Genomic DNA, 19,826 nt, shown 5'->3' with positions numbered 1-19,826 from the left:
CGCTTACATATAACGTATGATAACTATGCCCAGATGTGTGTTTGAGTAATGCTTTATTGGCTCAGGAAAATAACCTTTCTTTTTCTTTTTTTTTTTTAAATATAATTTATCGTCAAGTTGGCTAACATACAGTGTTATGTGTCCTCTTGGCTTCGGGCGTAGATTCTCGTGGTTCATCGCTTACATACAACAACCCAGTGCTCATCCCAACTGTGCTCCTCAGTGCCCATCACCTGTTTTCCCCTCTCCCCCGTCTCCCCATCAATCCTCAGTTCGTTCTCTGTATTTAAGAGTCTCTTATGGTTTGCCTTCCTCCCTCTCTGTTTGAAACTATTTTCTTCCCCTTCCCCTCCCCCATGGTCTTCTGTTAAGTTTCTCGAGTGCCACATACGAGTGAAAACAGATGATATCTGTTTTTCTCTGCCTGACTTATTTCACCCAGCATAATACCCTCCAGTTCCATCCACGTTGTTGCAAATGGCAGGATTTCGTTCTTTCTCCTTGCCGAGTAGTATTCCGTGGTATGTATAAACCATATCTTCTTTATCCATTCATCAGTTGACGGACATTTGGGCTCTCTCCATAATTTGGCTATGTTTTTTTAATGTTTATTTATTTTTGAGAGGCAGAGAGAGAGAGCATGAGCAGGGAAGGGGCAGAGAGAAAAAGAGAGACACATACACAGAATCTGAAGCAGGCTCCAGGCTCTGAGCTGTCAGCGCAGAAGCCAATGCGGGACTTGAACTCAGGAGCTGTGAGATCACGACCTGAGCTCAAGCCAGACACTTAACCGATGGAGCCACCCAGGCGCCGCTAATCTGGCTGTTGTCGATAGCACTGCTATAAACATTGGGGTACATGTGCCCCTATGAACCAGCACTCCTGTATCCTTTGGATAAATCCCCAGTAGTGCGATTGCTGGGTCATAGGGTAGGTCTATTTTTAATTTCTTGAGGAACCTCCACACTGTTTTCCAGAGCGGCTGCACCAGCTTGCATTCCCACCAACAATGCAAAAGACATCCGCTTTCTCCGCATCCTCGCCAACATCTGTTGTTGCCTGAGTTGCTCATGTTAGCCATTCTGACAGGTGCGAGGTGGTATCTCATTGTGGTTTTGATTTGTATTTCGCTGATGATGAGTGATGCGGAGCATCTTTTCATGTGTCTTTTGGCCATCTGGATGTCTTCTTCGGAAAAGTGTCTATTCATGTCTTCTGCCCGTTTCTTCACTGGATTATTTGTTTTTTGGGGGTCGAGTCTGATCAGTTCTTTATAGATTTTGGGTACTAACCCTTTATCTGATATGTCATTTGCAAACATCTCCTCCCATTCTGTCGGTTGCCTTTTAGTTTTGTTGATGGTTTCTGTTGCCATGCAGAAGCTGATCTTGATGAGGTCCCAATAGTTCATTTTTGCTTTTATTTCCCTTGCCTTTAGAGACTTGTCGAGTAAGAAGTTGCTGCGGCCAGGGGCGCCTGGGTGGCGCAGTCGGTGAAGCGTCCGACTTCAGCCAGGTCACGATCTCGCGGTCCGTGAGTTCGAGCCCCGCGTCGGGCTCTGGGCTGATGGCTCAGAGCCTGGAGCCTGTTTCCGATTCTGTGTCTCCCTCTCTCTCTGCCCCTCCCCCGTTCATGCTCTGTCTCTCTCTGTCCCAAAAATAAATAAACGTTGAAAAAAAAAATTAAAAAAAAAAAAGAAAAAAAATTAAAAAAATAAAATAAAAAAAGAAGTTGCTGTGGCCAAGGTCAAAGAGGTGGTTGCCTGTGTTCTCCTCTAGGGTTTTGATGGTTTCTTTGATGGTTTCTCACATTTAGGTCCTTCATCCATTTTGAGTTTATTTTTGTGAATGGTGTAAGCCAAGTGGCCCAGGTTCATTCTTCCGCATGTTGCTGTCCAGTTCTCCCAGCACCATTTGTGAAAGAGACTGTCTTTTTTCCATTGGATATTCTTTCCTGCTTTGTCAAAGATTAGTTGGCCATACTTTTGTGGGTCCAGTTCTGGGTCTCCATTCTATTCCATTGAGCTGTGTGTCTGCTTTTATGCCAATACTAGACTGTCTTGATGATTACAGATTTAACCTTTCTTCTTTAAAAAAAAAAATACGCCTTGGGGCCCCTAAGTGGCTCAGCTGATTAAGCGTTCAACTGTAGATTTCAGCTCAGCTCATGATCTCGTGGTTTGTGAGTTCAAGCACCACGTTGGGCTCTGTGCTGGCAGTGTAGAGCCTGCTTGGGATTCTCTCTCTCTCTCTCTCTCTCTCTCTCTCCCCCCCCCTTCTTCTGCTCTCTCTCTCTTTCAAAGTAAATAAAAATTTAAAAAAAATCTGTCTTATCTGTAAAATGGGAATTTTAATCTCAGTCTTGTCTGCCTCCTCCAGGTGAGAAATCAAGCGAGATCCTGGGAGGCAAGATCCCTCGAGACCCACAAAGCCCTGTACAGATATGAGGCGCTCTGGATTAACTTGCCGAATGAAGGGGTGTGATTGAGGAATGAGGCATACAATTCTCTTGGCTCTTTTGCAGAACATTAAGGACCTTCCTGCCCTGAGATTCTTCCTGCTCTAAGCCACTTGCCCAAGGTCAAGGAGCTAGTAAATGGTGGAGTCAGGAATTGAACCCAGAGCCTGGGGGTGGGGGGGGGAGTCAGGAGGAGATGAGAGGAACACCCAAGCAAACATCTGCCCCCGAGGCAATGATCCTGCTCCCCCCACGCTCACCCCTGGGTCCCGGAGGCGCCACAGATCTCAAGTCAGCTGAGTCTTCTCCAGCCGCTTCCTGTGCGTTGGGAGGGGGCCCCCTTGACCTTTGAGGGGGTCCCTTTTGTCCCCTCCATCCCAACCCTCCTGCTTCCCGCTCACACACAGAGATTGGGTCTCATCCAACAGCTCGGAGCACTTCCTCCAGGTGACCCCTTTCAAATCCTGGTTCCACCATCTCCTGGAGTGTGACCCTGGGTGACTCACTTAGCCTGTCTGAGCCCCGTTGCTCATCCCTGGTCTTGGACTAGCAGAACGCTCCTGAGGAGAGCAGGTGCAGGAAGCCCCTCACGGTGCCAGGAGACAACCTGGCATCCCAGGCTGGGCTCAGGCTCTGCTTCTGTGTGGGAGAGAGAAACCTTGGTCAAGTCACTTTACCCCTTGGGGCCTCTGTCTGCTCTCTGCAGGGTGGAATTAAGAATCTCCTCATCACAGCGTTATAGGAATTCGACGTGATTTTGCACCATCCCGACCCAGCCCAGGACCTGGCACAGGGAGGGCCCCCAGAAGACTTGAGGCCTCCCTTCCTGCCAGACACTGTGCCCAGCACAGGAGCACAGATGCCCGAGTCTTAGTTCCTGCCTGCGGGGAGCTTGGGTTATAAAGTGCAGGGAGCTGAACTTTGTAGTGTTGTTTTTTTTTTTTTTTTTTAATTGTAATGACCAGTTCTCCAGGAAAGCCAATAGAACTTTCCACTTTAATGCAGCACGAACAGAAACAATATATACTCAGCCGAAAGCGTATTTAATGACACTTTTGCAACTCAAATGCCTTGTCCTTCCTGAGCTGCCTTGGTGGCAGGGATGGTTTATAAAGGTAGCCTGCCCACTGAGTGCGGAGACAGGGTTTACATGGGTTAAGATGTGTGAGCCAGGCTTAATTCTCCCCCAGATTTATTATTCCTTTACTTTTCCTGTGCTCATCCACTGCCTGGACATAAATACCCACACGGTCCCTTTTTATTGATTTCTTGGGGTCTTTAATTATTCCTCTTGATGTGCATTCAAGGGAAGATACAGCAGGGGTCTGGCATGAGATTCGTCGCATTCATTCATTCATTCATTCGTTCCGTTTTGAAGAATAAGTCACAGTCCTGCCCTCAGGGATTCTTTTGTTTCAAATTTTTGTCCTGGAAGAATTCAAACAAATACAAAAGGTAGAGAGAACCACATAAGGAAACTCACATACCTGTAGCAGCTTCAGTTGCAAGGCATAGGAAACCAGTATCATTTTTTCCTTACCCCCCAATCCCTTTTCTCCCTTGGATTGTTTTGAAGCAAATCCTATCCATCATTTCGTTTCACTTGTGAGATTAAAAAAAAAAAAAAAAATCACAGCCACAGCAGTGTATCACACCTTTAAAAAAAAAGGTGCTTACTTCCTTCACATCAAGCCATTGTTTCCCCTAACTGGTTCCTCAATATTTTCTTCTTCTTTTTTTTTTTTTTTTTTTTTTACAGTTGATGTGTTTGAATTCAGATCTCACACAGCCTTTAGTTAATGTGTCTCCAAGCCTCCTCTGTGTCTGGGGAGGTGAAACTCACATAACATGAAATTAACCATTGTAAAGCATACAATTCAGCCTCAGGTCCGTCCACAATGCTGTGCATCCACCTTTGTCATCTAGTTGCAAACCATTTCAAGCACCCCCAACAGAGACCCCATACCTGTTAAGCAGTGCTCCTCCTTCTCCCCCGTCCCCAGCTCCCCAGCACCTGGCAACCACTCAGCTGCTCTCCGTATCTATGCACTTGCCTAGGCTGGACGTTTTGTACGAATGCAATTACGTAATTCGTGACCTTCTGTGTCTGGCATCTTTCACTTAGCATAATGTTTCCAAGGTTCCTCCGTGCTTTGGCACCCCACATATGCCATTCCTCTTTGGGGCTGGGTCCTGTTCCAGAGTGTCACCTCTATTTCACCGTCCCTCCCTTCCATGAGTAATTGATCACTCAGTCTTATCAGTGATCTTTCCAAAGTGTGTCTGACAATGTCCCTTTTCCTCCGTCACACACCCATCTCCTGCTCGGTCTACTGCCGCCTTTCACCTCATTTCTTTCTATCGCCTCCTCGCCGTGGAGGGAGAGAGCAGTGTGGAATTGTGCAAAGGAAGTGTTTGCTCCAAGGAAGGGAGTGTATTGAAGCCAGAGGTCTCAGCGCCGATCACATCTCTGGCTCCCACATTTTCCCAGAGCTTTACACACAGATGGTGGAGGTTCGGGGAGCACTAGCCAGCCTCCCTGGATCACTCCGCACTCCAGAACTCAGTAGGGCTTAGAGACGAGGCCAGTCGTGAGCGGTTTTAGCTTTGGGACCCATGAGTCTGTGCAGTTACTCCTAAAACAGCTGGCTGGGTCCTTGTCTTGGAACACATGGGTGTGAACAGGAGGATGTAATACACTCTGGGCTAGGAGAGTGTGTGCTGCGGGTCACGGCTGGGTGCGGCGTACCTGCTTTGCAAGTCCCAGGACATTTTGCTTTGCAAATTGCAATTGCAACGGCATTGCTTACTGGGGTTGACAACTCTGTCCGGAAGAAGCGTGCTCTGGGTGGCTGGGGGATTGATGGCCACCAGGAAGGGCCTGTTGGAACCCACCCTGGTCCACCGGGTCCTCCCTCCAGAGAACAAGCGACTCTTTTATTTTTAATTAATTAATCCTTTGAAAGAGAGAGTGAGTGAGCAGGGGAGAGGAGCAGAGGGAGAGAGAGAGAATCCTAAGCAGGCTCCACGCTCAGCCCGACCCGGAGCTCGATACCACGGCCCTGGGATCATGACCTGAACTGAAATCAAGAGTCGGATGCTCAACCCACTGAGCCACCAGGCGCCCCGAGGACGAGGGACTCTCGGTGCCCATGGCTGTAGCTGCTGCAGTGCCCTCCTCGGCCAGCTCAACCGCAGCCGCCTGCAGCTCCCTGGGGGCTGTGGAACTTCCCACACCTGGGTGTCAGAGTGGGCTTCTGGTGGGCAGTGGGGTGGCCGGGGAAGCCAGCCTGTGACCTGCGGGGGGTAGGGGAAGTGGCAGTAAGAGTCAGAGTGGTGGCAATAGCAGTCACTGATGGTCTCGTAGAGTAGATGCCCCCCCATCAGTTAGGTGCAGAGGCGGCGACAGTTAGTGACTTCGGGTAACGTGGCCCAGGCTGTGTGACTCTGAAGCATCAATCCAAGAGTTGAGCAGATTCTGAAGTCAGCCTGGATAGCTGCGTGGTGGGAGGGAAGGTCCGAGAAAGCTTGAGGGAGGAGAACAAGATGCGTGGAATCTGTAGGCATCCTCCCTCCACTCCCCCCCATTTCCCCATCCTTCCTCCTCCCCCACATTTCCCTATTCCCCCCATTTCCCCATCCTTTCCTGCCCCCATTTCCCCATCCTTCCCCCTCCCCCACATTTCCCCATTCCCCCCATTTCCCCATCCTTCCTCCTCCCCCACATTTCCCTATTCCCCCCATTTCCCCATCCTTTCCTGCCCCCATTTCCCCATCCTCCCCCCTCCCCCACATTTCCCCATTCCCCCATTTACCCATCCTCCCCCCCATTTCCCTATTCCCCCCATTTCCCCATCCTTCCCCCCCCCATTTCCCCATTCCCCCCATTTCCCCATCCTCCCCCCCATTTCCCTATTCCCCCCATTTCCCCATCCTTCCCCCTCCCCCACATTTCCCCATTCCCCCCATTTACCCATCCTCCCCCTCCCCCATTTCCCCATCCCCCTCCCCCATTTCCCAACCTCCCCCCTTCCCCCCATTTCCCCATCCTTCCCTGTCCCCCATATTTCCCCACTCCCCCCATTTCCCTATCCTCACCCCTCCCCCACATTTCCCTATCCTTCCTTCTCCCCCACATTTCTCCATTCCCCCCATTTCCCCATCTTCTCCCCTCCTCCATTTCCCCCTCCCCCCTCCCCATATCCCCATCCTCCCCCCTCCCTCACATTTCCCCATTCCTCCCATTTCCTCATCCCCCCCCTCCCCCATTTCCCCATCCCCCCTCCCCCACTTCCTCATCCTCCCCACTCCCCCACATTTCCCCATCCTCCCCCCTCCCCCACATTTCCCCATTCCCCCCATTTCCCCATCCTCCCCCCTCCCCCACATTTCCCCATTCCCCCCATTTCCCCATCCTCCCCATCCTCCCCTCCCCCATTTCCCCATTCCCCCCACTTCCCCATCCTCCCCCTTCCCCCACAGTTCCCCATCTTCCCCTCTTCCCCACATTTCCCCGCTTCCTCCACATTTCCCCATCCTCCCCTTCCCCCACATTTCTCCACCCATAGATCTGTATAAAATGTTGGGCAAGCGTAAGCCTTTCACCAGTAGACAGATCATCCCACGTGCACAACTTCACTGGACCATCGCCTCTTCAAACTCCAAGCACCATCTCGTTTCCAGACACCCCTTCTTTCCCCATCAGCCTCCCTGTCATTACTTCCTGTTTCTGCAGCCCGGAGGACAACAATCCTATCATACCAACGACTCTGGGTCATTATTTTCACATGGAATCACTTTGCCCGTGGTTCCCCCATCCCTGCAGGCAGGGCAGACTTTGACTCTGGTAGGATCCCGCAGTCCACCCCCTTGGGTCTGTGTCTGGACTCCCGAGATTCCCGGCAACCATGCACCTGCACAGGTCAGTGACATGGGACCCAAGCCACCCTAATCACACCGACCAGAACCTGGAGATTCCCTGATGTCTCCTTGTCTCCCCCTCCCCAGACCTCTGGTTCATTTGATTCCCCAAGATGGATTCAGTAGGGAACATTCCTCTCTGCAGCACAGGGGAAAGTAGGAGCCATTTGAGGGGCGCTCCCTCACCTTTCCGCCAAGGTGCTTAGAGTCATGCTTTTGCCCTCTGTGTCTTCTCCCTAGAATGGCGTGCCACCCGTGGGGCCCAGGGCTCCCCCTCCTGTGCTTGGTGTCCCATCCAGCCCCCATTTCACCACCCACGACTAACTTCTTCTATTTTCTGTCTTCAAACTCGCGTTCGGAATTTTATTATTAAAATATGCTCAAGGAGCACCTGAGTGGCTCAGTTGACTGGACGTCCAACTCTCGATTTCGGCTCAGGTCATGATCCCAGGATCCCAGGATCATGGGATCGAGCCCTGCCTTGAGCTCCACGCTGAGCATGGAGTCCTGCGTAAGTCTCTCTCCCTCTCTCCCTCTGCCCCTCGCCCCTGCATTTGCTCTAATTAAAAAAAAAAAAACTTTTAGAAAGGAAAAATAAACATGCTCAAGACTCTCATTATTTAAAAAATGCAGAGACAATCCTCACGTTTTCTAAATGACTCTCAAGGTCCCCTCTTCCCTGCCTTTCGATGCCAAACAGCGGCGGAGCGATGTTGACGGTGTAGACTCCCCCCCCACCCCCCCCCGGCTTCTCGTCTGCCCAGCCCCCACCGCCACTTCCTGGTCTCACCCTCCCCCGTGGTTGTTCCTGCCAAAGTCGCCTGCGGACCAGTGTTGGGACGGTTCTAGAGGACGCTCTTCATCCTTCGCCCTGGGACTGCTCGGCCCCGTTCCGTGCTGACCACCCGTCTCTGCTGTGGCACCTTCATCCTTGGGCCTTCACGAGACCACCCTCCTTTGCGGCCTCCCTTGTGGTCTGCTTGTTCCCTCAGACGCTGGCGTTTGGTTAAGGGCACCTCTGGGCTCTCGGCCCCGCGCGCGCTCCCTAAGATATCTGTCTCCGCTCACTGTCTCAGTCAACACGCCGACCGTGCCATCCGTCTCCTTCCCTCTTACTGAGCTCCAGATCTACACGGACATCTCTTCTGACGTGACCCACGGGCATCTCCAACTGCACGCGTCCGCATCTGAGCTCATCGCCTTTCTGCAGAAGAATGTTCTTTCTGTAATCCCGAGCCTCCAGAGCAGGGTATCGTTTCCAGCTTCCCGAGCTCCCGACCCAGCAACCTGGGTGTCAGCCTCGATTCTTTCCTGTCCTTTGCGCAACCAGCCACTAAGTCCTCGTCCTGGCACCTGCTGACATCTCTCCGGGCAGCCCCCGGTCTCTGCACGCTTCCCCAGTTCCGTAGCTCGGGCTACAACGTCTGGCCATCCTGTTGCTCCTCTCCCGCCCCAGCCCGCCCCCAACCACGCATCCTCCCCTGTGCAGGCAGAGCGATGGCGCTGAAGCATAACCTAGTGAGCGAGTCGCCCGTTTGTGATAGGGCCCTGTTACCCACCACTCTTCGGACAGACCCCAAAAGCATTGTGGGTGACGTCAGTGAGATGGCCACATAAGATGCCCCTCGCTTGTATCTCTCTTTCGACAGCAAGACTTGGCACCCTTCGGTGGACCGAATGCCCTTGGGGGGACTTTGGGGTCCTGCGCCATACCCTGAGGGGCCCGGGAGGCATCTCGCCCACCCGTGTGTCAGGTAACAGTCACGCCGACCTCGAGCCCTCTTGGCTGCGGTCTCGGAGTCCCTGGAGAGCGCTGACCTGGACCATCACCCACGGACAAGAGAGTCTTTGTGAACAGTCTAAGAGTCCAGTGGGAAAGCTCCAGAACATCCTTGGAGCAAAAAAGAAATCCCAGTTTGGATGCACCGGAGGCAGGAAGAGGCACGGTTTGACTCCTCTCCCACGGCGGCACCGCTTGGTGCCTGGAGAGCCCTTGTCAGCCTGTGATTTCTCCCACGGGGCGAATGAGAGCTCAGGAGGGATCGCCTGGCTTCCCCACCCGCGTGGGGTGCTGTCGAAGAGGCCGAAGTCCCATCTAGAGGACTGAGTCACAAGTGTGCAATCTGGGGGCAGAACAGTCAGGGCTTAGGATATGGGGGACCTACTCACCATCTCATCCCCTGGGTTCATTCACTCCCTGCTTCACTCCTCAGCCCTCCCCCCTGTCCCCTCCGCAGCTCTCCTCTTGGTCCTGGGGTGACAACTCAGGCCACTCTCCCTGCCCTTCTCTTCACAGTCCTTGGCACTCACTCTGGGGGGGGGGGCTCGTCTCCTTCAACGCTCCCTTGCCCATCCAGGGGGACAGATCCTGACCGCTTGCTACGCCCCAGCCCAGATTTCTCTCCCAAACCTCTGAAGCGAATCCCTTGGCCGTCTCCTGCGAATCCACCCGTAACGTGACATCGGCTGTCATCACAGCCTGCGAACCGTCCCTGTTCTGTCTCTCTCTCCAGCCGTGACCCACCTTTTGCCCTTGTCCCTTCGAAGCACCTGCCATGCCCAGCCCACACCCCTGTCCCAGGCCGCTAATCACTTCTCTGCACAGCAACCAGTGTCTGCATTCTAGTGTGCAAACCTGCTCCCATCAGCTCCCTGTTTAAACTCCTTTAAAGCTGCCTGCGGCTCTCAGAAACCATTCCAGAACCCTCGCTGAGCCGCCAGGCCCTCAGCAGTCCTGCCACAGCCCTCTCCCCTTAGAAGCCCCTCTGCTCGCTGGTCCAAGCTGTCCCACAGCTTCCGGTTTCCTGAAAGTGCCTCCATCACCTTCCCCTGCCCAGAACACCCTCCTCTCTGTTCACTCAACCGCCTTCTACTCTTCCTCCGATTACAGCACAGGGGTCACCTCCTCCAGAAAGTCTTCTCTGACTTCCCTGAGTTCGGTGCTTTGCTCTTAGCTTCCAGAGCCTTGCTTCACCATCAGTCTTGCCCAGCAGATTCCAAGTCTGTGAGGGTCATCACTGTGAGAATCTTCTCTTCTTTGTTTATTTTATTTATTTTTTATTTTAGATTGAAAGAGAGAGAGAGGGAGAGACCATGAGTTGCGGAGGGGCAGAGGGAGAGAGAGAGAGAATCTTCTTTTAAAATTTTTATTTTTTTGGGGCGCCTGGGTGGCGCAGTCGGTTAAGCGTCTGACTTCAGCCAGGTCACGATCTCGCGGTCCGTGAGTTCGAGCCCCGCGTCGGGCTCTGGGCTGATGGCTCAGAGCCTGGAGCCTGTTTCCGATTCTGTGTCTCCCTCTCTCTCTGCCCCTCCCCCGTTCATGCTCTGTCTCTCTCTGTCCCCAAAAAAAATAAACGTTGAAAAAAAAAATAAACATTAAAATTTTTATTTTTTTAAGTTTATTTATTTATTTTGAGAGAGACAGAGAACGCATGACCGGGGGAGGGGCAGAGAGAGAGAGAGAGAGAGAGAGAATCCCAAGCCGGCTCCACGCTGCCAGCACAGAGCCTGACACAGGGCTTGAACTCACCAAACCGTGAGATCGCGACCCAAGCTGAAACCAAGAGTCGGACGCTTAACTGACTGAGCCACCCGGGCCCCCATCACTGCGAGAATCTTCAAGGGCAGAATCTCTTTGTGGCTCGGAGCGGTCCTCTTGACATCTAGCAGGTTGGGATAATACCCCGCTGGCAATAATTCCTAGCTGTGTGGGCTTGGGGGAAATTACTGAGCCTCTCTGTTCCTCAGTTTCCTCATCTATAAAATGGGGCTCAGAATCACCTATAGGTTTTAACTGCAGTTGTCCTTTTATGGCTCATTTGCTTGCTGAGGATTTCATCTGTTGGAGAGGACTCAGGACTGGAGAGGCAGGCGAGGAACTCCAGCCGGGAACCTACAAAGCAGCTATTCTCCCTGGATTGGGCATGCTGGGGGGCGCAACAAAAGGAGGCATCCCGGAGGAGAGAAGGCCCGGGAGCCAGAGGTCCAGGGGCTATGCCAGATGTGGTCAGGGTTGGGGGTGGGGGTCCATGCGTAGACACATCTGGGCCCAGGGGAGGGAAAGAAAGCGAGACTGGAACCCGGGACAGGGGAGCCCACAGAAGAGAACCAGGCCGCAGGCTCTCCTCCCGTCCCGGGCCTGAGGTCCGGGTGGGCTTGGCCACGAGTGCCGCAAGCAGAGGGGCCCAGAGCCTGGGTGAGACTGAGCCCGGTGGAAGGTTCTGGAGCTTGGCCCCTGGGCACAGGCAGCTGCAGGGCCGTGGAGTCAGGCAGATCAGGGTAGAAAGGCACAAGGAGAGCATCCAGTCCGAGAAAGGTGGTTTATTGCTGTCTGGAGGCCTCAGAGCCTCCGATCAAAAAGTCCACAGGCTCCCTGTGCAGGTGGAAGCCACCAGGCAAAGTCACTGTCACCGTCTAAAGGATGAGCCAGGCAGGGCCTGGCATGTGGCTCCTTGGTGCACAGAGGCCAGGCTGCGTCTGGAGGAGACCCGGGCGCCCGGCACCTCAGAGGGGGGGCCCTAGGCTTGATTGGGGTTGGCGACCTTGCCCCAAAAGAGGATGTCCTGGGTATCTTTGCTGAGTATGGACAGCAGAAACGGTCTGTTGAAACTCACAGTGGTCAGTGGGCCAATTTTTCCAGACATCAACATAATTTTGCTTCCCGTGGCCGCTGCTGCTTCCGTGCCCACCTCGGTCACGTCGAGCACGGTCTTGTGGACCACCTGCGGGAACGCAAGACCGTCAGCCACCGTAGATGGGGCGGGCAAGAGGGGAACAGCCTGCTCGAGAGTCCCGAGGGGGCGTCTACCCTGGCCTGTCATTGTGCTGCTCAGCCGGATCCGTTTGTTTGTTCCGCCCGACGACCCTGGCAGCGGTCTTGCACAGACCCAACGCACAGATGCACAAACTGAGGCTCAGGGTCATGGAGACACGGAAGGAGGGCACCCTGATCTGAGTGCCTCTCTATCTGAGTCCAGGGACTGTGCTGCCCCCCAAAACCACTCCATATAATGTAGAGGGAGGGTCAAGGGTCATACGAGGCATTTTTCTCGCAAGCAACTTTCTGGCAGCTTCTCGGCCTTGAAGCAGCCGCCGCAGACATCCCTGCAGACAGGAAGGGCCCCCACTGGTTTTAGCACCTCTCCTGCTCCATCTGAAATGTCCTCAGGCCCCTTGGTGACTTTGGGTGTCATGGGGCTTCACATCCCTGGACCGCATGGGCCCCTCTGCACACATCTCTCCATCACCGCACCCTTTGGAAAGTGGGGCGCGGAGGAGAGCGGAAGGCTCAGACGCCCCCCTTCATCTGGGGGCCTTGTTTCCAGAAGCGTAGCGCAAGGGTCCCTGTATTCTCCCTTCACACCCTTGGGGCATTTCCATCACCATTGCCCCGTGGCTGTGATTATCTAGTGCCTCTCCCCTCCTCTGCCGGGCACTGCACACTGGCCAAGAACCATCACCCCCATTTACAGATGAAAACTTGAGGGTTCCAGCACTGTAATTACTTGCCACTGTTGGCAGTAAAAGGTGGGGCACGGGGGCCGCCGGGGTGGCTCAGTCGGTTGAGCATCCGACTTCGGCTCAGGTCACGATCTCACGGTTCGTGAGTTCGAGCCCCGCCTCGGGCTCTGTGCTGACGGCTCGGAGCCCGGAGCCTGCTTCGGATGCTGTGTCTCCCTCTCTCTCTCTCTGCCCCACCCCGGCTCGCACTCTGTCTCTCTCTGTCTCAAAAATAATATAAACATTAAAAAAACATTTTTTTTTTAAAAAGGTGGAGCACGGGATGGGGTCCACCTCTCATTCCATCCCAGCGCTCCCCCACGCGTGGCTTCCGTGTCACCTTATATGGCAAGGGGAGGTGGGGACCGGCTTTCAACACGGTTGCAGCCCAGCTCGCCCGGGCTTGCGCAAGTCCCGGGGAGGGGAGCCGGATAATGAGAAATGCAGCGATTTATGCAAATTCAAGAGGACCCAAACGTCCGCCCGGCCTTTACCATTCGAGCTCAGATATGGAGGATGAGTCACGTACAGTTTAAAGACTCACCTGGGAAACTGCCAGGTTCCTCTCCCCTGTGATTCCCGACAGGTCGGCCTGGTTGGTGAAGACTTTTGTCACGCCCAGCTGGGGGAGTATGGCTTCCAGATTATAGCTGCTGGAGATGGAAAACTTGGGCAGGTACAGGTTGTCTATCCACCTGGGAAAAGAGAAAGTTTAAGGTGAACCTGCCTGACCCCATGCTCACCTTCTCCCGCCTCCCAGCGTGGTCTTCCCTGGTTTCCTTTCCAGCCACCTTGTTGGAAATAAGTACTCATTTCCTGAGTTTCTTCTTCTTTTTTTTAAGTTTACTTATGTATTTTGAGGGGGAAGGAGAGAAAGAGAGAGACAGAGAACCTGAGTAGGGAAGGGGCACGGAGAGAGAGAGAGAGAGAGAGAGAGAGAGAGAGAGAATCCCAAGCAGGCTCCGCACTGTCAGTGCAGAGCCCAGTGTGGGGCTTGAACTCACGAACCGTGAGATTATGACCCGAGCCGAAATCCAGAGACGGACGCTTAACCGACTCGGCCACCCGGGCGCCCCCCTTTTCCTCAGTTTCTTGACCCCTTGTGCTGACTCTTCTTAATTCATTAATTATCCATGCACATCTGCGAGTGCCTACGTGTGCCAGGCAGGGGGCCAGGGCCGGGGCCGTGGCGGCACCCGTGCCTGCCCTGGTCCTCCCCCGCAAGCTTGCGGGACAGCGGGAAACACACGGTCTCCGACAGGGATTCCGCAGAATGCTCCACGGGCACCAGGAGGGCTTCCTGTAGGAGGTGGCGTCAAGCCTGAGTCCTGAAGGGGAGGAAGGAGCTCGCCGGGTGGAGACGGGAGCAGGAGGCAGGTGGATGGACTTATAGGAAGGCAGGAAGGAGAGAGGATGCTTCACAGAGTGGAGGGAGGCCTTAGTGTTGGGGGTGAGCGGCCGGGGCTGGGGCTGGACGTGAAGGGATTCTATTCGAGGGGATCCTGAAACGCGCACCTGAAGGCCCCCATCTTGGCTGTCTGGCGAGCTCCCCGAGGGCAGGGGTTTCTTCTGCTTCTGAGCGGAACTGGTGGGGAGTTCTGGGAGCAAAAGCTCCCCGCCTTCACACTTCCCTCTGTCTGTTTACATCCCTCCAGGCTCTTGTCACCGTCTGGTGTTACAGTTGCCAGACGTGAGGAGGCTGCGTCTCCCATTGGACCTTGAGTCCCGTGAGCAGGGAGGATATCCGTTCCTCTCCAAATTCATTCATTCGTCCATCCAGGCATCCATTCATTGACTCACCCATTCCTGGCACCCATCATGGGCTGGGGATGTGCAGAGGCGTATATTTCCTCAGCGCTTTGTAAATGAAAGGCGTGTGATGAATATTCTACCCGTCGACACCCGATCATCAAGCCCCTGCCGTGCAGCGGCTCTTTGCTGTTGGAGGAAGGAAGCGTTGCCACATGCAACGTGGGTGAGAGAGCGGGGTCCCTGTGTCGTGGGCCTTCCAGGGATCTGACCCGCGACTGCCGCCCCGTGTCCCCACCGCGGGGACCGGGCCCAGGATGCTCCTTGCCTTGCTTGTCCCCTTGACTTTGGTCTTCCGCATCCCATGTCCCAGCCCGTCTCGACCCTCAGGTTGACCTGGCCCCTGACCACAGGTCCTCCTGCCTCCATGCTTGTCCTCGACGGTCAGTTCTCCACTCAGCTTCCTGGGTGGTCTTTTTAAAACAGTACTCAGGTCACTCCCTCTTCGGCGCAGATCTTGCCATGACTCCGCGTTGCACTCAGAGGAGGGAGAGTTGCGGTTTCCCCGGCGTCTGCATGGCCCTGCTTGACCAGAGCCATCCCGTGGGGCCCCCTGACTTCTCCTAACTCTCACTCTGCTCCAGCCTGTCTCGCCTCACCAATCCTCAGGCAGACCAGGCTTTGCACGGAGGCTCCGCACTGGCCGTTCCCTCTGCCAGGAATGCTTTTCCCTAACATACCCACAGGGCTCGGTCCCTCACGCCTGGTCATGCCGATGCTCAGATATCACCTGCTGGCGATCCTATTTCAAATCACTAACCACCTCCTGGTGGGTTCAGTGTTCCTAATCATTTTACCCTGCTCTATTCTCCACCCCCACACCTTCATTCCTTCAGGTCCAACAGACTGAACAATTTACCTATTTAAAATTAGTGCCTGGCCCATCGTAGCTGCTCAATTAACCTATGCATGGAGGAGTAAATGGGCCAAGGGCAAGGTAACCCCAAGCCCCACGTGTGCTGGGATCGGTTCTCCCAGCACTGCAGCCCCGGCCGGGGACATCGGGGGGTCCCGCGCGCTGGGGACACCGGGAGTGGGGGAGAGCGACGGAGGAGGAGGGAGGGGCAGTCACCTCAGCCGCAGTGAGTGTCTCCACCCCCTCAGCGTCTCTGGTTGCAGCACGGCCTCCACGGCCTCCATCCTGCCCTTGTCGGGGAGAACAAAGAGCGCGCTGTCGTTGCTGGCGTACTGGAGCTCCACGACGGTGCAGGCCAGCCGCTCGTCCCGGAAGTAAGGCACCTCCACGTCCTCGAGGTCCATCATGGGCACCGTCACCCTCCTCCTCTTGCTCACGTGGAACTTCGCCTCGAACGTATTGTGGGGGTCGAAGGGCGTCTTCCATTTGGCTGAAGGTCAGAGGACTCCGTGAACACGGGGCTGCAGGGCCTCTACCCCTTCTCTGCCCAGGTTCCCTGGGGGCGCACCGCCAGGCATCCCACTGGCCTCTTAGGGGCGGCCCTGCCTGGGGCGGGCGGGCCGCCGGAGACGGGGGTGAGCCCCACAGGTCGGGACAGGGAAGGGGCCGTGGAACGAAGATCCGGTTCATCGTGGTGAGCGAGACACCTGCCGGAAGCGGGGACGAGCAGGTGCAAGAGAGACGGGGAGGGGTCAGGGAGAGAGGGGGGAGGGGCCCCGGGGCGCCGCTGCTGGGGGAGGAATGGGAAACCCCTGGCCCCCTGAAAGGGACAATGCTCGTAACCGCCAGTTGGCCACCCGGTCGTTGACCTCGCCTGGAGGTCCGCACACGCGCACAGCCTCGTCAAACGGGATGAAACGAGGGGCCCAGTGGGGACATGAGGGCAAGGCGGAGGTCACAGCCGAGGCGAGGGCACAGGTGTCTGTCCCCAGGAGGACTGGAGCACTCAGCGGGGTGGGTGGGAGCTCCTTTGCTGGGAAAGCAAGCCACCCCCTCCCCTCCCCCACCCCCGGGGCCTGAGCTTCCTTGATAGAGGCACCAGAGTGGGGGGTGGGGGGGATGCCCACTGGCTGGCGTGTCCCTGGGGAGGAGAATTTGGAGGAGAAAATCCTTGGGCAGGGCAGGGTAGTAGGAGGGGAAAACACAGGAGACACAAAGAACAGACAGGGCGCATCTGGCCCACGTTCGTTTTATAGAGAAATCTGGTTCCACGCCTTCACCTGCCGGGGCCGGGGACCCAGCCAGAGCCCCTCCTGCAGACTTTCTGTGTCTCCCCGCAGCTTTTGTCTCTCAGACACCTGATGGCTCCCTGACTCCGTGATCAGGCTTTGGGTCTCGTCTGGTTTTTGTCCCCATTGGGACTGCTGCTCCCCAAGGCTGACTCTGTTTGCACTCCGTCTCTCCTGAATTTATGGGCTGAGGTCTGTGTCTGCTGGGTTTCTACCCATGGGATGGGGCACTGGACCAACCAGAATCTGGGAAGGGGTCCTGGCTGGGATGTTGCCCTCCCCCAAGGCGCTTCCCCAGAACGGTGACCCTGCTGGTACCACCCTCAAGATCATAGAGGATTGGGGGTGCCTGGGTGGCTCAGTCGGTTAAGCGGCCGGCTCTCATTTTCAGCTCGGGTCATGATCTCACGGTTCGTGAGGTCAAGCCCTGCGTCGGGCTCCACACTGACAGTGCAGAGCCTGCTTGGGATTCTCTCTCTCCCTCTCTCTCTGCCCCTCCCCTGCTCTGTCTCTCTCTGTCTCCCAAAATGAATACATAAACTTAAAAGAAAAGCTTATAGGGGAGCATAACCTCCCCCGTTATTGCAGAACCCTGGGTTGGCCAGGCTCCTTACACACTGTCTTCCTGTGTTCATGGCCCCCGGACGGGCTGGGACTCCCAGAGGCTGAGTCCCTGGGCAGGACCCAGTCCAGGTCAGAACGGTCCCACTGGTGTGGCACTGGCAGAGGGCTTCTAGAGCATGTCCAAAGGCGTCTCTTCGGGGAAGAAGCTGAAGTTCCCACCCACCCAAGAGCGACTTGAAAGGGCAGCGCCTGCCTTCTGGTGAGCAGGCAAGTTTGACTCTGACTCAGTCCAAGGGTTACTGGGCCCGTCCCAGCGTCATTTGGAAACCCTTAAGAGAAGACCATGCTTACAGGCAGGGAGGGACCTTGGTGCCGCGCCTCCTCCCCTCCGCCCACCCCGGACCAAGGGCACCTGCTGTGTGAGGGTTTCCCTAAAGCACGGTTTGCTACACCAGGCCAGAGACGGCCCCACCAGAGCAGAACTAAGAGATCAGATCTGATCCGTCTCCTTCCAAACCCCAAGCCGGGCACTCACCTTTAAGGAAGATGTAGTTCACCAGGACCATTGCTGTGTGCAGGTCAAGGTCCTTGACCAAGTCCACGATTTTCCCCTGGGTCCTATTCTTCACGAAGTCGTTGATAAGCTTCTCGGCGGCAGCCGAGTCCTGGAAGTCGGTGGAGAAGGCCTCGGAGGCGTAGAGCGCCCTGGCATCTTCCCTGAACTTCTCCAGCAGCTTCAGCCCCTCGCTGACAAATATGGCGTTGCCCACGCTCAGCTGTAGCTCGTCGCTGGGCCGGCTGAGGCTCTGCAGAAGGTGCCGGAAGCCCCGGTGGATTTCCGTGTCGGGGGTCTCCGTGAGGTTGAACTGGAGGCCTTCGAGGATCTCCGTGAGGGTGGTGCCGCGGGCCCCCAGGGATAGGAAAGCCAAGGCGGTGGAGATGCTCAGCGGGGAGAAGATGACGTTCTTATTGGGGGTCTTTGAAACCAACCGCTTGTAGAGGCTGAAGGTGAAGGCGGTGTTGCTGGAGGCCAATCGGAGGCTGTCCAAGGGCGGCCCAGTGTGTTGCACCTCCTGGGTGGCTATCTCGGGGCCAAGCCTGCCCCCCAGGAGGCAGCGGACAGTGGGGCAGAGCCCAGCCACCAGGAGCCCCAAAGCCAAGAGGGGTGACATTCCAACTGCCCTCAACTCTGGAAAACAAAGCTCTTTTAAGTCTTGGGGGGCCCGATGGTGTCCCGACCGCCTCCCCCTGCCCCCCGTGTGGCCTGTGTTCTAGTCTCTGCCTCTGTGAGCTTTGTGAAGCTATGGAGGGGCCCGGCTCATAGCAGATGCGCCTCCCCCCCACGTGCCACCCCCAACTCTGAAACTACCAGCTAAGCCAGAGCAACGATTCCACCGGGAGAAGGAATGGAGGAAAGATCAGAGAGAGGCGGGGTTCAAAGCCGGTGACCACAGCAAACAGGATTATGTACCTTCGGGCTCTGCCCACTCAGTCCCAGAGTCCAGAGGAGAAAAGGGCAGCTTCTGAGACGGGGAGGGGGGCTGGGGAGGGGAGGAGAGGGAGGGGCGGCCGAGGAGGGGTTGAACCCCTTTCCCTCGAGAGGCCCGGAAACACCTTCAGACAAGCACCAGGGGCCGTGGCAGTTGAATCGCCTCAACACTTTGTTTACCCTTCGGCTGCTGCAACCGTTTCTTTGGAAGCGTTAAACAGCCCAACCCCTACCCCCCCCCCCACCCCTTCCCAAATTATTGCTGGAGAAAAAGAACTTTGTTTGGGCAAGTTAGCAGGCTGGCTCTGTTTCTGAGCAGCCCGTCCTCTCGGTTGCTGGACAGACACAGCCTGCCTGTCTGTTTGGCCGGGGACGCTGGAGGGGAGAGGAGACACGAAACAGCCCCCACCGAGACCGCGTGGCCTCTGCCTGGAGGGACCCCGTGCAACAGTTCTGTCTGCGCCACGCGGTGAGGGCAGTGCCCTGTGCCAGACAAGGGGAGGCCCCTCGGGCCCCTCGGCGGAGTTGGGGCCCTGTCGGTCCCGTGTATGGGGGTACCCAGCTGGCTAGAGTCAGAATCCAAGCGTATTGGAGGCAGAAAGGGCCACAGAAACCCTCGTGGTACCCTTTGCAGGGGTGAAGACCCAGACCCAGAGAGAGGACTTGTCTTCAGAGGGCGTGGCATTTGGGGCCAGTGCCAGAGCCGTCCCTGGCTCCCTCCTGGCTCCCTCCCGCCTCCCAGGCTCCAGGCCAACGCCTAGAGCCACCCTAGAAAAGTGGGTTCCTTTGCTCCCAGCACGCACAGCGTCACGGATTACCTGCCTCTGAGCTGGATGTGGTCGGCGGATCCCAAAGCCGCCCGCCCGGAGTGCTGGGTTTTCGTGGGTGCTGACACATTTATCCCTGCAAAGAACTCCTCCCCTCTCTTGGGAAATGTTGGCAG

The 19,826-nt window shown here is 55.7% G+C and overlaps 1 protein-coding gene and 1 long non-coding RNA gene across 2 annotated transcripts; one reads left to right on the top strand and one right to left on the bottom strand.

Annotated features, from left to right (window-relative positions):
• The first annotated feature begins 2,414 nt into the window (after positions 1–2,414).
• Positions 2,415–3,376, top strand: LOC123584262. Its single transcript, XR_006705283.1, has 2 exons — positions 2,415–2,579; positions 3,164–3,376. It is a non-coding gene; the product is annotated as an uncharacterized LOC123584262 (long non-coding RNA).
• An 8,306-nt stretch (positions 3,377–11,682) lies between these two features.
• Positions 11,683–19,795, bottom strand: SERPINA3 (serpin family A member 3). The gene is made up of 5 exons (XM_045451965.1): positions 19,702–19,795; positions 17,930–18,583; positions 15,758–16,031; positions 13,421–13,571; positions 11,683–12,098 (listed from the first exon to the last, which is right to left on the bottom strand). The coding sequence occupies exons 1-5, from the start codon at positions 19,778–19,780 to the stop codon at positions 11,895–11,897; spliced, it is 1,362 nt and encodes a 453-aa protein (XP_045307921.1). The 5' UTR covers positions 19,781–19,795; the 3' UTR covers positions 11,683–11,894.
• Between the last annotated feature and the right edge of the window lie 31 nt (positions 19,796–19,826).

Source organism: Leopardus geoffroyi, chromosome B3 (assembly GCF_018350155.1).
Source record: "Leopardus geoffroyi isolate Oge1 chromosome B3, O.geoffroyi_Oge1_pat1.0, whole genome shotgun sequence".
Classification (NCBI taxonomy): domain Eukaryota; kingdom Metazoa; phylum Chordata; class Mammalia; order Carnivora; family Felidae; genus Leopardus; species Leopardus geoffroyi.
This window is presented reverse-complemented; position numbering and strand designations above follow the sequence as displayed.

Coding starts and splice junctions, on each gene's coding strand:
- SERPINA3 (XM_045451965.1), bottom strand. CDS start 19,780: ATGTGTCAGCACCCACGAAAACCCAGCACTCCGGGCGGGCGGCTTTGG. Junction 18,584..19,701: donor CACATCCAGCTCAGAGGCAG/GTAATCCGTGAC, acceptor TTTGTTTTCCAG/AGTTGAGGGCAGTTGGAATG. Junction 16,032..17,929: donor GAACTACATCTTCCTTAAAG/GTGAGTGCCCGG, acceptor TCTGACCTTCAG/CCAAATGGAAGACGCCCTTC.